The 17049-nt window shown below is 38.0% G+C and overlaps 1 protein-coding gene across 1 annotated transcript; it reads right to left on the bottom strand.

The window, feature by feature from the left end:
- Positions 1–4914: 4914 nt before the first annotated feature.
- TRIP13 (thyroid hormone receptor interactor 13) lies at positions 4915–17041 on the bottom strand. Its single transcript, XM_014877445.2, has 14 exons — positions 16934–17041; positions 16568–16670; positions 14896–15061; positions 14464–14593; positions 13157–13212; positions 11365–11455; positions 10027–10099; positions 9310–9373; positions 8976–9062; positions 7986–8092; positions 7197–7350; positions 6903–7015; positions 5694–5763; positions 4915–5132 (listed from the first exon to the last, which is right to left on the bottom strand). The coding sequence occupies exons 2-14, from the start codon at positions 16657–16659 to the stop codon at positions 5037–5039; spliced, it is 1299 nt and encodes a 432-aa protein (XP_014732931.1). The 5' UTR covers positions 16660–16670; positions 16934–17041; the 3' UTR covers positions 4915–5036.
- Between the last annotated feature and the right edge of the window lie 8 nt (positions 17042–17049).

Here is a 17049-nt window from a genome sequence, read left to right as displayed (position 1 = left end):
GCCAAAGGATAAACCAGTGCACACAAGTGTCTTTACTTGTGCAGGTTAGTTACAGACTAGAAAGAGTTTAAAGGCAAGATTATTTAAACACTGCCATCCTCCAAAACCCAACCAATCCCCCAGCTTTTTTACCAGTAAAATATATTTACGGAAATAGTTGCTAGAACTGGAAACAGTTGCAAAAAATTAAGCAATAACATTTCTTACTAAACAGCTAAATATTTCAGTTAGTTTCAAAGTCTGTTTTACATTTCATTGAGCTAGAAGAGCTGTCAGAATAACCTTACAGCCATGATATCTAGGGCCTCCTTTCTTAGACAAACTTGGTCCCCCAGACACTTTTTTCCTAGTGGGAAATATCAGCTGGGACTTTGTTCCCTTTTTGGTGCACTTCTATTTATGACACGTCCCAGCAATTGTGTTTGTGCAGTAAGTATATCTTAGAATGAATTTTTAAAAAATGTTTAACAAAGTAATTTGATGACTTCCCAGACCTCTACAGAAGGGCTGTTTTTCCAGAGTTAGTCTTTACTCTGGAAAAAAAAACAAAAAACCAAAACCAACCAAACAAAACCCCAATCAAACAACAACCCAAGCAAATAACAAAAACCAGCAGAAGACTTAAATGTTTTGGAAGCAAAATCTCTTACTGGACAGCTCTAAAAACTGCCAGCAAAGAGACTGCAACAACCTAGTCAGGTGCTCTTCCAGCAAAACTGAGTAACACCTAAGAACCTTCAAGAGGCCTCCACTTTTGGAAGCCCTGCTGAGAGAGGCCAAGTGCTGTGCAGCATAAATGAGCTCTGAATGGATATTCTTTCCTTCCTGGGATTCTCCTTTCCTAGTTACTGTGACTGAGGAGTTGCAGTGTACAAGTGCAGGGAAGCTTCAAACAACCTCTGGATCATAAATCCTTTCCCTGGACCAAGTCCTACTGCAAAGCTTTGTGAAATCAAAAGAAGGACCTAAGCCTCACAGCAATATTCACAGTCTTTCAATCAGACTGGAGAATCACAGAACAGTTTGGGTAGGAAGGGGCCCACAAAGTTCATCCAGTCCAACTCCCCTAACATGAGCAGTGACAACATTCTCACCTCCAATGCCCTATTTTAAAAGAATACCCTAATCTCTGAAGTATGCAGGGAAATTGATTAATAGTCATTGTCGTCGCTAAGCCTTTAATAGTCTGAAAGACACATAAAGGTCAGAGCTACTGTTGGTTTATTTGCATCTATCTGTAATTATAAGCTCAGTTTTACATGGAAATAATAGCAAACTCCTCTCTCTATGTGATGTCAAGATGCTTGAAAAAATGGGGCTCTGCAGTTTTGTGGATAGCAGAGTGTCAAAACCAGACAGTCGTTGTAATAGTGACCTTGACTGGTGGTTTGCTTTGCATTGCTCTTGGTCCACCCCGGGCTGTGGGGCCCAAATCCTGGTTTGACACCAGCACCATTTGTAGGGGACCATTTGTATTTGTAGGGGTCCAATAATTTGCACGTTTAAGATGATGCTTGTTGTAGCAGACCTCTCATTAGGGGAAGAAATGAGCCAAGACACAGACTCTCATTCAACAACATGAAAAGGGCACCAGTTTATTCTTCTTTCCAGCTTAGCCATCCTGACTCTGACTACAGCAAGCTCCTACTATAGGGTCCAGCTGCAGACTCTGTCTGCTGGCTATTTCCTGCTACACTATGATAGCAATATTTGTTTGCAGACTCCGAACACAGGCTTTCATCTATGATTGCAGGCTCTGACTCCATGAGACCCAGACTGACCTCGTAGCAGATATTTTACCCCAGCAATTTCTCCTTGTTTCATTCTTCTTTGTGTTTCTCCAGATCGTTCCTTCCTCCTCAGGGCTCCTCTACCTCCTCCAGGCTACCCCAACCAGCCAACTCACCCCTTCTATCACACTTACCTTTATTAGTCACAGCTGTAACCCATTAAGGACAAGGCCTTTCCTCTTCTCTGGTAATTAATACAACAGTGACTTATCAGGAGTGAGGTCACCTGCAATCTCTTCTTCTACACCTACACTTCTAAACTCTGTTACAATGAGAAAGTGCCAGCCCACGGTCCCTCAAGCAGCATTTGCTGTGATGATCCTAAGGCAGGGTGACATCCAGGAGCATGATTCTCCAGCCCCTTTTGAATGGAAGCACAGCTGTGTAGTTTTAGGATGAGGGCTTTCTCTGAGAGCAGAGTGATTTTTGCTTCATATCTGGATTGCTTTGGAGGCTAAGCACCAGCCTAGCGTTATTCCTAGAAGATTATCAATTGGAGTAAGGCAACTGCCCTATTTAATGATTAATGATTACCTCAGATGGATTAATTTGAATGATCATTGTCTCTAGCAGCAAAAATCCTTCAAGATATTTCCATGACAGCTCTTCCCTTCTTTCCCAGCTGAAATTCCAGAGCAAATTACTGTACAAATAATTCTATGGTTCTAATGATTACAACTTATTTCTATGCCATAACAAAAGAAATCTGAGAGAAAGAAAAGTTTCTTGGAAAACAGCATCTCCCCTGTCTAGCTTGCTGCATATTGCTGAGTGCAATACCAAGCCTTTATTAATTTCTAAAAGTTTGCTTTAAAATCATCATATTGTTCTCAGTGTCTGGCCTTGCTGCTCCTACCCTGGGCTTTCATCCTTTTCTGAACTGAGAATTAAAAGGTGCAACACTGCACAAATAGAGAGCCATGAAAGTAGGATGATCTGAAATGAGTATTTCTGCAGGTCTAAAGTTTCAGAGAGTTATTTAACCTTTAAAATAAATTGTAGAAAAATCAGTCTCTGCATCATTTCCAGTGAATAAATTGAGAAATAAAATCCTTCTGTCTTCAACTTCCTCTCCCCCAATTTTTGTCATAGGATCTGGATCAGAAATGAACAATTTTTGCTTCTTGGAAAAACATTAGTCATGGAAACATCTCATAAAAATAAGCTGTACTCAGCTTATTTGCTCAGTCTATATTTGCTTTTTCCAAGAAAAAGAAAAAAAGATTTTACTTTTCTATTTCAGGATTACTTAACTCTTCTAAAATCCCACACTTTATGTGCTTATGCTGAAAGTTTTTGAATGCAACAGGCTCAATATTTCATCATCTATGCTTATAGTGATCTAGATCCCAGATATTTTTCTAAACCCACCAGACAGTGGAGGAGATGGTAAAAGTACACTACAAAATAGCTTCTGTTGCAGCATAGAGAACTCACTGCTTTTCATCTTTGGATCAAATTCTGAAGTTTCCTTTTATTAGGCAAAAAATTTTACATTTCAGAATTTTTTTGTAAAGAGAAGCAGAGAAGTTCTATGGTGTTACATTATATTACAGCTGAGGGATTTTCACTGCAGCAGTCTTGCTCATTAGGACTTTTGAAACTTTCAGTCAGCATTCCCATTCTCATATGACTTTTTAAATCTCAAGGATTCGTTTTTGCCCTCTAGTGGCTTTGAGCAGTTAAAAGAAATCTGCTAATGACAAATTTAAAAATTACTGTTTGTGATAAAAGATCAGTTTTAATTTATTGTTATATTTGAAAAAAATATTTATACCCAGAAAAGAGGACTATTTCCTCCAGGTAACCATTACATGAACACTGAAAAAAACAAGATTAATGTGTGGTCACTGAAACTCCATGAAAATAACAGCTGAGGTTACTGCACTGGAGTGTGGGATGGAGTTGCACTGACTGAGGCAGGAGGTTACTCAGAGGACTCCTCATATCCAATGTGTCTTTTGTTATAGCAGTCCTGGAAATTCATAAGACAATCCAAGCAGAACTCTCTTCTGCTGCCCACCTCCCTTTTATTTTGGGGGACGGATATGGAATAATATTTAACAAGTTATTTCCAAAAGTAGTATAATGAACAGACACTTAGGCTTAACAGAGAGGCTCTTTTTACATTGAAATAGATGCCATAACAAAACTCAGGATAAAAAAAATATTCATTTTATGAATGTATACTATAACATTGACTTAAAAGATATAAATAAAGAAGAAACCAAATGCACTATCACTAAAGTATTTCAACACCAACAGCTAGGAGGCATCTCTGAACTGAGTATCATCAACTTGAATCCCTCCATTTTCGTTTAAAAAAACTATTCTGGAAACTCTCTTAACATTCAGAAACATAGAATGGTTTAGGTTGGGACCTTAAAGATCATCAGCTTCCACCACTCCCATGGGCAGGGTGCTTCCCACTAGTACAGCTCCTTTAGAGCCCCATCTACCCTGGCCTTAAACACTTGCAGGGATTGAGCATCCACAGCTTTTCCGGGCAACCGTGCCTCACCATCATCAGAGCAAAAAATTCCTTTCAAATATCTAATATAAACCAACCCCCCCTGAAGTTTAAAATTATTCCCCCTTGTCCTGTCACTACACACTCCTGTAAAAAAGTCCCTCTCCCTCTATTTTATAAAGCAAAAACAAACCAAATTTGCATTTAAAGATAAAACGTTGTTATACTTCATTGTGGTTATAGCTCTGGTTCACATTCTTTCAAAAACATTTTTAAAAGCCCCAAGTTCTATAAAATACAATTACGCAATCTTCTGATCTTAAATTTTTGATTCTGATGTAATTAAACCCATAATAATTGATATCAAATTTCAAAATAAAAATGTCAGTATGAAAGATCTGGTCTGTCACTGAGCACTTGGAATTTTTCCCAGTTTCATGCCTGTGACTTCAGATGCATAGATAGATAGTTAGTGATTAAGAAACAGGGAAGAGAAGCCTGCTCACTTTTAGTAATGGCAAAAGATGGAAACTGACTTAAAACAAAAACGTTTTACAATCCTTTTATTGACATTTGAAATAAAGGTTTTGAACAATATGCTGTCAATTTCCTTAGTTGCTTATTAATGAATATTTTGAAAAACCAGAGGAGGCATTCCAGGTTTTTTAAGGTGCTGACATTTTATTTTGCAAATGCACAAAAGCAGCACATCTTAATATATATTGTTATATAGATGAAAAATATAACAGTACAGTCAACTACAAAACATTAGAGTATTACACATAGTCTGCAAGATTCTTTTTTTCTTCAAATTGTTTGTCCACTGCAAGTGAAAGGGCCTGAAGAAAAGTTGTCATTGTAACACTGGGGGACTGAAAATAAGAGAACATTTTGTTAGACACAGCACAGCAATAGGCATAGTATTGTACATACAAATCAAAGTATTTAAAAGTGAAATATTTGAATTTCATGCTACAAAAATAGCAAAATGCTATCAACCAAACTGCAAGTTTATTTAAAATCAGCTAGCACAGCAATCAAAGTCAACCTTTGCGAAGTCTTCAGTCACAATACTGTATACTTGCTTAAAAAAAGGTTTTTAACAAATTATTATTTTAAAAGTGGTAGAGGTTTGGGGTTTTTTTTCAAAAAGAAATTATAAGAGCACCGATATTAATGTTCATTAATTTAATTAAAGTAGAATGCTCTTGGGCAGATCAATCCCACCTATCTTCTTCAATCCCATTCTAAATTATGGGCAGCACTTAATTATTTCAGTCTACAAACCTGCAGAAACAAGGGCAATTCAGATGAAAAGGGAGGTTTGGACCAATCTTTCACTTCAGACAGTGTTCAGATGCCTTCCTGCCTGTCTCAAACCCAACCCAAAATACAATGAACAGAATAAACTCACTTGAATATAATAAACTTACTTGAATATAAAGTGCATGTGCTAGGAAAGGAAGTTTTCTCAGGACCCGGCCACCAAGACCTTCACTTTTTCTATGGTAAAACAGAGACAAGTGCTGTTTAAATGCTAAATATCCACTCTTAAAGAAGGCCTTTTTTTGTGTTTCTCCATTAAGTTGCTCTAAAAGAACCTCAGATGACAATTCAACAAGTCACTTGCAGCTCTTTTAGCAGGAGCAGGGAGTGAACAGACAAACTGTGTTCATGGGAGGCTACACAGCAGAGTACAAAGCAACAGCACAGGCACAGCTGCCTGCCAATGCTTACATCAGGCCCTTCACATCATTATGCCAATCTCATGAATTTGGGGGGATGTCTACCACTGCTGTACAGTGGTACAGACACGACCACTTTTGTAAGGACTGGGAAAAAAACTGGTTTGAATGCTGGACCTTATGGGTACTGCCTGTCTCCTTCTACCCCCCATTTACACACAGTTTCCTTCACCTCTCCCACTTGGTGTGTTTGCATCTTCTCCAAGCACCACTCTGTGTACGTAAAATGCAAACCTCTGTGCCTGGAAAAACTTACTTGCTTTTACTTCACTCCTCACTGTTTAAGACTGCATACTTCAGGAACAGACCTTCCAGACTTTATGAATATTATTTTGTTCCATAGGGACATGCTTGATATTGTAAATACCATTTTTATTGTTTCAAGAACTGTTATGCTGCAGTGAAAGACCATTTGGTCTACCAGCATACTCAGCAAACCACAACATTGTCCATTTACACTTTACTTCTTTCCCCCTTGTTTCTGTCCCCTTATATCTCCAGGCTAAATGCTGATCTAGAAGATGGCAAGGCATTTCACTTTCATTTCACACTTTCTTAGCAGGACCTAAGGCTCATGCTGTTTCTGCTAAAGTGCATTACAATTCCCAACATCCACCGAAACTAAGGCTAAATCCAGGCAGCAACTTGTCAAGAGGACTTCAAATGGCAGAGCACAAACCAGAAGCAGTACTAAGCTAAACCAGATCTGGGACTAAGAAATGTTAACAAATTGTAATTGCTTCCACTTTTTGTACCCTGAAGGTTTTTGCACTATCCCAAACAGAGAAAAAAAATCAGTTTTTCAGATCTTCAGTCTTTAGGAAATTTGGTTACTTTTACACATCATTCCATAACTCAGTATGTATGTACGAAAATAGTAGAATTTCAGAATCCTACCTTGAGATTTCTTTTAGTACAAGGCTTAACCTTGACACATTATTTTCTACGAAGCCGATCATCTCAAGCTCTCTGAGTGTCAGAAGCTGCTGTCGAGGATATATTATTTGACACTAGAAACAAGAGTTACACACTGTTGTATGAAAACCAAATGCATTCAAAATTAAATTCTACAGTAAGAGTGGAAATACAGAAAAGGAATGAAATTTATGTATTTTTGTTACTTAGGAGGTATGACTAAAATATAAAATTTACTAAAATATTACATTTTACAGTCTTGCTTTAAAGTATTACCTTCATCAGTTCTTCCAGGCAAGAAAGATATATTCTAAATATTGCTGCAGTAGATGGAGGTCCAATGTATTGTTTTATGTCAGCCCTGTCTACAAAGGCCATGTCAATTTTCTCCGTAATATTTGAAGTAGTCAGGATAACAACATTGGGATACCTTCAAGACAAAAACAGATTTTTAGGTCACATGTAAGAGATTTATCTCCTTTTGTGACTGGCAAGTCGAGACCTTCCTCTGACTCAAACAATTTTGTGCAATAAGCTGTCACATCATCCTTGTCAATCAGGAATGATCTGGAGCTCTTGGCCAGGTATCACGAGACTATTTCAATGCATAGTCTCTTTACTTCAGCTGTTTCTCAAGTGTCCATAGTTTCTCTAATTCTATTTCAGAAGTGGTATATGTTAACTATCTAGCACCTACTGGCATAGCTTCTGACACAAACAAAAAAAGATTATGAAAAGAATTGTAAATTTGAACCTTTAACCAACATGTTTTCCATTTCAACTTTGATATCTGTTTCCCAAGCAGACATCATGATGATCTGTCCTTTTTCTCTCCCTGTCTTCAGGGGAAGCATACTGTCTCTATAGATTTGACTGTCCACCCAGGTACATGTAAAATATTCTACTGGATTACTCCTATTTCTAATCAAAATTAGCATCATTAACAAAGAACAGTTCACTAACTAATCTGGTTTAGTATTCCAAGTAGGAATTGAAATGTAGCAGGAATAGGGATACTGAAATTGTCAATTACCTTTTGCAGTTGCAATAATATGCAAACAATACCTTTTAATCTGGTCTATTTGTGTCAGTACAGCATTGACCACACGAATAGCATCTGAAGGCTCTGTGCCTGCCTTGAAGGCACTGCGGGCTGCCGTGAGGCTTTCCACCTACAAAAACCCAAACCAATCAACCAGAACAACAACAACAAAATCACCAAACACCAAAAAACCCCAAAAGATTACACTTTTGGAGTCCTGGCAGCAGACAGGTAACCCGTGCAATACACCTTCAGATTCCTGTGCCTACTATCTAAAACTCCTTCAAAATCTTTTGTTAGGTAGGAATTTCCAGGCAGAAAGAAAGGCATGTCAAGGAAGCAAAGTGTAGTGAGGGAAATTCCTGTTTAGACAGCTCCTCCTGTTTAGAACAGAGGCTGGTTTTCATTTTAAATTTTGGAGATGGAGGAATGGGACCAGAATTCTGGTCATTATTCTGGACACCACCAGAATAATGAATAGGTTGAATTTAGAGTGAGCTTCCCCACAGAAACTCCAATATGGCAAAGCTAATAAGTACATACTTACTAAGTTGCTTTTGTATGCAAGTTTGAAGGAAATCTAACGACAATGAACTGAACCATAATCATGTTTTTTGGAGCTTTACAACAAATGCAAATAATGCAAATATGGGCTACTTTGAAGTTTAAAACAATATTCCACTTGTCAACATACAGCAGCAGCAAGGGAAATTCCACCAAGAAAGGTTTCAATTAATTTTCAGCTGGAACTTTCCTGCTGAGTCATACTATTTTCCTTTGAAATTTTCCTGCTGAGTCATACTATTTTCCTTTGAAACCTCTCAAATCCGCAGCAGTCAAGGCTAAAGTTTACTCATCTGCACAATCATGTAGCTAACAAAATAGCATAAATTGCTTTCACTGTTATTATTGAATTATTTTATTGTTATTATTGAATGAGCACTATTGCAGCTCCTTCCCATCAATTTCCTTTCTGCTATATTTTATGTACAACAGTGCTATTGGAATCATACCTCATCAATCAGTACAAATACAAGAGCATCTCTGTCATCAACTAACTCTTGGATCTTCTGGAACATCTTGGTTACAAGCTTTCCACTCTAGAAAGACACCATATACATGTGTTAACGATTTCTTTGCCACACAAATTTCTAAGGCATACCATATTTAAAGGCGTATTTGCCTGAATTTTAAAACAATTTTCTAATAAAACTTCTCTTTAAGCATTCTCAAACACATTAATTATTCTGAGCAATGTGCCCATACTTAGGAAACAAGGTCAACAGAATAATTACAGTGTAATTTCTAAAATACAAAATTTATTTTATTAGGTACATGAATACGTACCTCAGAAAACCATTTAGAGAAAAGGCTATGGCTGTTTATCTCAATTAACTGTCCATACCTATACCTAAAGTATGAAGAGAAAAAGAAGTATCAACTCCATTCTAAATAAAAATCAGTGATATCATTAACTTCTATAAGTCTCATTCCTGACATTCTGACCCTGGAATTCTGTGAATTAGTACTTTAAATTACTTACTTTTTGAAATATAATATGTTTAATTGGTATTATTTTTGTTGCTGGAACTTGTCATGCTGCTGAAAATGTCACTACAATTCTGTATATTAAATTTCTATTAGAATTTCTTCATTAGAAGAGGGTACGTAACTCTTACCATTTACCATTTAAAAATCACTACCTATTAAAATCAGACTCTGTCAAACATGAAAATACAAAACCCAAAATACTCCTCAATCCTTTGTCCTTTAATATTCATTGATGTACAAAGTGAACAAAAGTGACTGTACACACCTGGGCACAAATATTTACACATTTTACAAGGCCTTAAAATATCCTAATCAGTCTAGCAGATCAATTTTATTGCTAGTCTGGTGCACTACAAAAAAAAAAGACACATTAGCACTAGGTACAAGTTACTTGAAATCAAATATTAAATTAAATATACTAAATAATTAAATATCAATTAAATATACTTGGGCCAGTGAAAACAAACAACTAAGTATAGTAAGCTAAAATGAAAAACTTCCAAAAAATATCACCTGTATGACAGTCGAATTGTCAGCTTCTGAGCCAATGCTTTACAGAGGGAAGTTTTCCCAGTTCCAGGAGGGCCTGGTTTGAAATCAGATCCATACATTACACAGAGTCTGCATTAGATTGTTAATGACATCTAAAAGATTTTTAACTACTCTATTTCATTACCGCACTAATTGTAGAATAAAAACAAAGTGGATAATGATTGTATACATCAGAATATTTTAAGAAAATTGCTTACTTGACTACAATCCTAGAGCTAATGTTTGATTTTATGCACTTTTCAATTATTAGCATAATTAGTGAAACATTTTGTATGCAGACATCATAACGTTAAAACACTCAAGAGCCACAGGAGTAAAGTGTCTCACCCCTGCAGGGCTAATGCACATCAGCATTCTCTACAATCAGTGCTATGCTCAAACTTGTATCTTCCTGAAACACACTCTTCTAACAAGGAAAACAGAAACGTATCACGATCAGTTTGATCAGCTGTCCACCTTCCCAGAAATTTCTTTCTTGAGGCAACCCAGATCATCTTGGCAACTATACTCCAGGACAAACGTTTTGGGTCTGACTTAATCCCCTATGGAAAAGCCACAAAGACTTCCTCCAAAGAGGCAAGTACAAGCACTGTTACCAGAGTGTGAATCTGAAATAAAGTCTTTCAAACAAAAACATCCTGAAGCTTCTACATTGACAGTTGTAACTTAAGCACAATCAACAAATATTTCCACTATGACCTTTTATTTTTGGATACCAGTCTTGATGACAAAATCAATGCAAGATGCATTTTGCAAGAAAACTGACTCAGTTGATGCTAATCTCATTTGTGGTATAACCTCCACAGTTAAGATAGGACTCACTGAAGATTTCAGCTTCACTGAAATAACAGCAACAAAACTAGCAAGAGTTGGTAACAGAACACAGCGTCAATAACGCAACATATTGTTTTCCCAGTTTCCCCAAAGTTTTTATAAAGCTATAACTAACAAAATATTTAGTACTGTGATAGTTTAACTAAAATATGCCTCATAATATCTCCAGTATCTGCATTATTTTTGTTCATGATGTAAAAATGTAACAATATCACTTAAAAATTAAAATTAAGAAATACACAGTTGTCATGGCACTGTAAACTTTAGAATTTCAATTCATGCAAAACACAGTACATGTGAACATTGACTTGATGCTGACATTACATTTCAACCAAATTTGTACTACTGAGGTGCTGCTTTCGTATCACCTCATTTCACTACACAGGACTGCAGTACAAGTCTTTCCAGAAGGAAAGTATAAACAGATGGCCAGTCAATCTACTTGGTTTAAAACATCATTTTTACCATGCAGCAGAACAACTCTGTTCCATGATATCAGGTTGCTGTCAACATTTTTGTCAGAAAATAATAACGTTGTCGTCACATAATCGAGTAACTAAATAAAGAACACAAATAGATACAAATTAGGGACCTAACAGCAAATACAACTACAAATACATGGTATATACATACTATATAGAATTAATCTCTAATGATGTCAATTGTGTACTCATAACAACCCAAAAAAAGAGCTCATGTCTTTTAGTCACAGGCAAATTTATTTCTGCAAAGGACAGGAATTAATTTCTGTCCTGCCTTCAAGAATAAGAGTAGCATGTATTTGGCATAAATGGAGTTCCAGAACTTTTAAATGAATAAATGAAATGCTTTAAGGAAGAGAAACTGATTTGATTTCTCATTGTCCTGTGTACTGTGTGTCTATAAAACACAAGCTGCCTAAGCACAGAGTCAAAACTCAATCTGTCAGTCCTGTTTAGATGTTGTACAGCTATACATTTGCTCAGTTTGTTGCAGCCAGCCTACCAACCAAAGTATTTGCTGTCACATTTATTTTCTTTTTAGTAAGGCATTTGTATCAGCTGCTGCAAGGAATTTTTAGGTTAATTCATTCTTCCAAATAAGGGAAGTTGATGTATTTCCTGGAATGTTTGCTTCTAAAAATACTTGTTTCATTTTGGAATTATCTAGAATTGGGAAGTAGAGAACTCTTTCAATAAAATAAATATGAACTTCAGGTGTGAATGTATAATGACTTTTACCTGTAATAACACCTGATACCACATTATCTTCTGTTGCTCTTACCTGGAATAAGTTTTTCATGCCTAGGTGCTGATGGGACAATATAATGGTGCTCCTGCAGTATCTCAAGCTCAAAATGGAGTAATCACTCAACAGCAAAAACAACATAACTTAATCCATGTCTTTTTCAAAATTCTATCGACACTGTGCTAATTTGAAAATTCACAGCAACCATTTCAGAGCCTGTAGAACCCAACCATGCTCAGGCATTTCCAAGGTTTAAAGAATAAAGATTTATCACAATTTTACAGCAGTAGTTTTAGTTTTAGCCATTAAAAGCAACCATTTCTTCCTACCCATATACACTTACACTCAACAGTGATCAGCTTGCTGTTATTTAGAATACCAGCAAGTCTAATTAAATAGTCCTGTCATTTCACAGATGACTTTGAAAGCTGCTCCATAAACTAGAGGAATGTGGATGTATTAATTAATATTTACCCTATAAATTAAAAAGTACAATCACTGGAATATTTTTCTTTTCTATACTTGGTTTTAAAGACTTGAGTGAGAATACTGTATCTATAGTATTACAAATAAGCTACTGAATTAATTTTTTATGTCCAAAAACTCCAGTTAGAAGCTGAATTGAACTATTTGTGGGTGTTATAGGCACCACAATTACTAAATTTCAGATTACAGTGTTACTGTTCTACAAGCTCTGGCAGTTATCATCACAACTTCTGATGAATGCACAGGATCTTCAAGCTAGAAAATTAACCCCTGGAAGTGTTTCATTTCTTTCCAATCTCTTGCCAGCATTCAGGTGGCAGGGCACTGGTCAAATCATTGAATATTTTCATGAACAGTAACAGTGCTGGTGGACATTACTGCCAAGCCCATTAACTTTTTAGCTGCTGCCAGAAACAAAAACTCCCATTCCCTTCTGCCCAGCCTACATTCATATCTCCATGGAATGCAGCAGACTTCAAACAGGCTTAATTTCAGCTCTTACTTCTCCTCAAGCAATCTTAATTGTTATTAATTTCCAACTTACATTTGATTTTACTTCTGTGTCATAGATAAGACTTTCCCAAAGGCCATGGAATTCAGCTGCAAAAGCAATATTTATACCTGTTTAGGATAAATCAGTCTGGAAACTTGTAACTCATCATTGCAGTGCAAAACAATTTTCAAATTATGCTCAACTAAAATGAAGAATTAAGAACAGATATATGAAACAAGCATCTGTGGGGGGGAAAAAAAGTTATTTTTCTCAAAATGCAAACACCACTTCCTAACAGAAGAATTCACCAGTTTCCCAGCTTCTATTTCCTCCAATAATTGTGACAAGAAGTTAATGCTCATTTCTTAACATGAAATGAAAAATATCGTTCCTTCCATCCTCAGTAGAGGACGAACTTACATTTCACTAAGGGAGCAATGAAAACTTGTGGTAGGAGGAGGTTTCTTAGGCAAATTTTATCATTCAAGTTTGCTTTTTTTTTTTAAATCAAGATGTAGAGGATCAAAAAAAACCATGTAGCTGAATAATGCATAAAAAACTAAGGTTGTCATTAGAGTATTAATCATTCTTAGCTGTTGGCTTCAAACTTTCAGCAGAGAAAAGCAAAAAAACGACTACAAACCACAAAGTTGTGGCAATATCATCAATGTATCAGATTTAATTCTTCCTGTAAACAAATATAATGGATAGTTAGGCAGCTCACAACAAGGAAAGAGTAGGAAATGTTTCAAAATTACTGTCTCTCTGAGCTAAAGCTCACACCTGCACTTCTCCCTCCAGGCAGAGAATCCAGCTTTCCCAAGCACAAGACAGTAACAGGCAGGTCTGGCTCTATCACAGAGGAAGGCCTTATGTTTCCTCTCCAGAAGACAAAGACTAAATCTCTTTACTTTGTTTGTCTGTTTCATGTATAAGAGCAGTACTGTCTTGGGGGCTGGAAGCCGGCAGTGGGCTCTGGAAAATGTAAATATTTAAAGTGATGAGTTTCTTGCGGGTCTTCAAGTTAAATAAAACTTGGAATGCAACCACCAGTATTAAAAACTTGCATACTTTTGATTATGATTATAAGTTTTAGACCACAAGACCAGTTATTTCCACACATCCACAAGTATTACAGAAATAAATTATGTGCTTTGGAATCACCTGGAGCAGTTCAGTCAAAACCACACAGGAAAAAGTGCAAACATATTTGTCATTAAGAAAAAAGTCCAAACGTATTTTTTCTATTGACATACAGTAAATACAAATAATACCTTTAACAGGTAACTATAAACACTTTTAGCCTTTACAATATTTTCTTTATTGCTCTAGAGCTTCCAGAAATGTCATACAGGTACCTGCTGGTAGCACCCAGTGGTGAGCTGCAGTGATATCCTCATTTTCTTCTTCCAGATTTTCAGAGGTTGGTCCTTCTTCATTCAGATGAAAAATATGAAGAGAAAGACTGCTCATGCTCAGGTCAATAGGCTAGAATGAACATAAAAAGATTTTTTAATGTGTCATATTTCTCATTCAAAGCTAGCTGAACAAAATCAAGTTACAGTTCTCAGCCAGCATTTATCTCTGAAGCCTACTACCTCTGTTTCAGACCTTACTAAGTGGTAAAAAAAAATTTAGCCACTTTTCCCTAGTTATACTAGTCAGCCTAAGAAGAGGTACTACATCATCCTATAGACCTTGTCCTGCTTATGCCTTTAGGGTACCACCAGTCTACCTACAACTAGTTCAGGGGCACACAAAGAGAGCTGCACATTCTTGACCAGGAATACCTGTCTGTCCTTCAGTTTCAGCTCCGTATCCACAATTGACACAGACTGCACGTTGTTGTTAAGGAAAGGGTCGTCAAACTCCGTCCACTTGTAATCACCAAACACGATATTGTGTCTGTTCAACAGCTTTAAGACACTCATCCTAATATCTTCTTTCTTGGCCACACTGAACAAGAAAGAAACACCATCACTTTAGAGCATTGACATTTATAAGGAAATTTGAATTAAGTGTTAGAATGCATTATTTCATACATGAGGCCTTCATGGAAAACAGCTTCCATCTTACACACATCAAAAAACCCAACCAACCAACAGAACCTCCAATCCTAAAAATACAACCAACACAAAAAAAACCCCAAAGCCACTCAACCCTCCTCCAACATTCTACAGGAAAAAAGAACCTGTCAGATTCAGTCTGTCTGCAAAAGCAACAAGCTTGACAGCTGTTTTTAATTTGTGCATTAAAAGACATTATTTGCTCTGTTTGAGGTCATATCAGGGGATGCTGAATGAGACAGTTAGAAGACTTCCAGAATGGAAAGCAGTTATCTAATCTGTGTTTCAGTTGGAAACCTGGAAAGACTAAGAGCCAAGCTACTGGCTGAATTTGGTAAGCTTAGCTTGGAAGCTCTATTATACTTTCAAGACAGCTGAAACATCAGGATTATTACGGGGACATAATATAAGGAGAATTCCAGAAGAGACAAAAACCACAGAAAAAGGAATATAATTTGAAGATTTAACTTAATTTTGCAATTTCAATCATCTATAACCAGTGCAAATTCTCAGTTCTCTGTTAAGCCTGGCAAAAAAAGCATAGTGAATATTTTACACCTTGCATTTTCTAACACCTCGGATATGCTCTCCCATATCCTTCAGATATCCAAAGTGGTAAGATTAAGAACTGGATAAATGGACAAGGAGGGCTTGTGGTTATTATAAAGACTAAGTGGAGCTGTCAGTAACTTGAGTGGGAAAGGGCACTGTGGTGCTGTTAGCATTGGGACCAGCAGTGTTTTTGCATCCTTGACAATGGGATGGAAAGTAACGGCATCAAGTTTATGGATAACACCAAAGCAGGGAGAACAGTCAGTACTCTGGAGGGCGGGGCTGCTGTTCAGAGGGACCTCTGCAGGTTGGCAATATGGTTTGACTGGAAGATTTTGACATTCTGTAAAGGTAAACATGAAATCTTAGCTCTCCAGCCACTGCCCAGATAACAGAACAGATCAGAGGCCAGCTGGATGACATGCAGTTTTGCAGAAAAGGGCACGCAGGTACTGGTGGACAATAAGTTAGCAGTGTGCCCCTGCTACAAATGAGGACAACCTTATTTGAGGATGTGCTACCAAGACTGTAGGTGTTAGGGAAATCAGCTGTTTCCATCTGCTGGCTTCATAAGACCACATTGGAGTACTTTGAGCAGTTGTGACCACCGACAGAAAAGGGACAAGGATAAACTGGGGCAAACCCAGAACGTGGCCAACAACTTATGAGACTGGATGACATGACCCACAAGGTGAAACCGAGACAAGTGTATTTGTTCAATCTTAGGGAGAGGAAACTCCTGTCGGGAGAGCAGAGAAGGCAGAGCTGGGTCCTGCGGGCTCTTGGAGGTGAGTAGAACGAGGCCGAGAGGAACCAGGCAGCAAGCAACGCTCCGATCAGAGACCTGCTCGACTTCTGGTGAACTTCCACATGGATCTGAAGGCTGTCACACACGTTTGGGAGCGCTTGCTTCAACTCTCCAGCAGCGTCATCCATCTTTTTCGCTCCTAGGGGAAAAACGATACCAAAGAGAAACGACTTCCAGCGACTGCTACGCCACGGACGGCCTTTTCCCGGCGCCCCGTTCAGGTGCACACCGCCCACCGCAAAGACCGGGTACATGAGCGGGAGCAGGACGGGGACCGGCACTTGCCTCCCTCAGGAGATGGCGACCACAGCCTCGGGACACGCCGCGAGCGCAGTCGCGCGCACGGACGGACGGGCGGGCGGGCGCGCCGCTCCCGCCTCAGCGCCGGGAACAGGGAATCACCTCAGGCAGGCTCGGCCTCGGGAGCGACGCGCCGGAGCGACGGGAATTGCGAGAACCGCGGGCACCGGGCACCCGCTGCGGCAGCCGCTGTTTGTAAAGGGCGCGCTGGGCGAGGC

The sequence above is a fragment of the Sturnus vulgaris genome, chromosome 1, assembly GCF_052056855.1.
Source record: "Sturnus vulgaris isolate bStuVul1 chromosome 1, bStuVul1.hap1, whole genome shotgun sequence".
NCBI classification, from domain to species: Eukaryota; Metazoa; Chordata; class Aves; order Passeriformes; family Sturnidae; genus Sturnus; species Sturnus vulgaris.
The sequence above is the reverse complement of the archived record's forward strand: the minus strand, read 5'-3'. Positions and strand labels throughout refer to the sequence as shown.

Coding starts and splice junctions, on each gene's coding strand:
- TRIP13 (XM_014877445.2), bottom strand. CDS start 16,659: ATGGATGACGCTGCTGGAGAGTTGAAGCAAGCGCTCCCAAACGTGTGT. Junction 8,093..8,975: donor TATTTGTACTGATTGATGAG/GTATGATTCCAA, acceptor GGGTTTTTGTAG/GTGGAAAGCCTCACGGCAGC. Junction 7,016..7,196: donor GCCTGGAAGAACTGATGAAG/GTAATACTTTAA, acceptor TCTTGTTTCTAG/TGTCAAATAATATATCCTCG.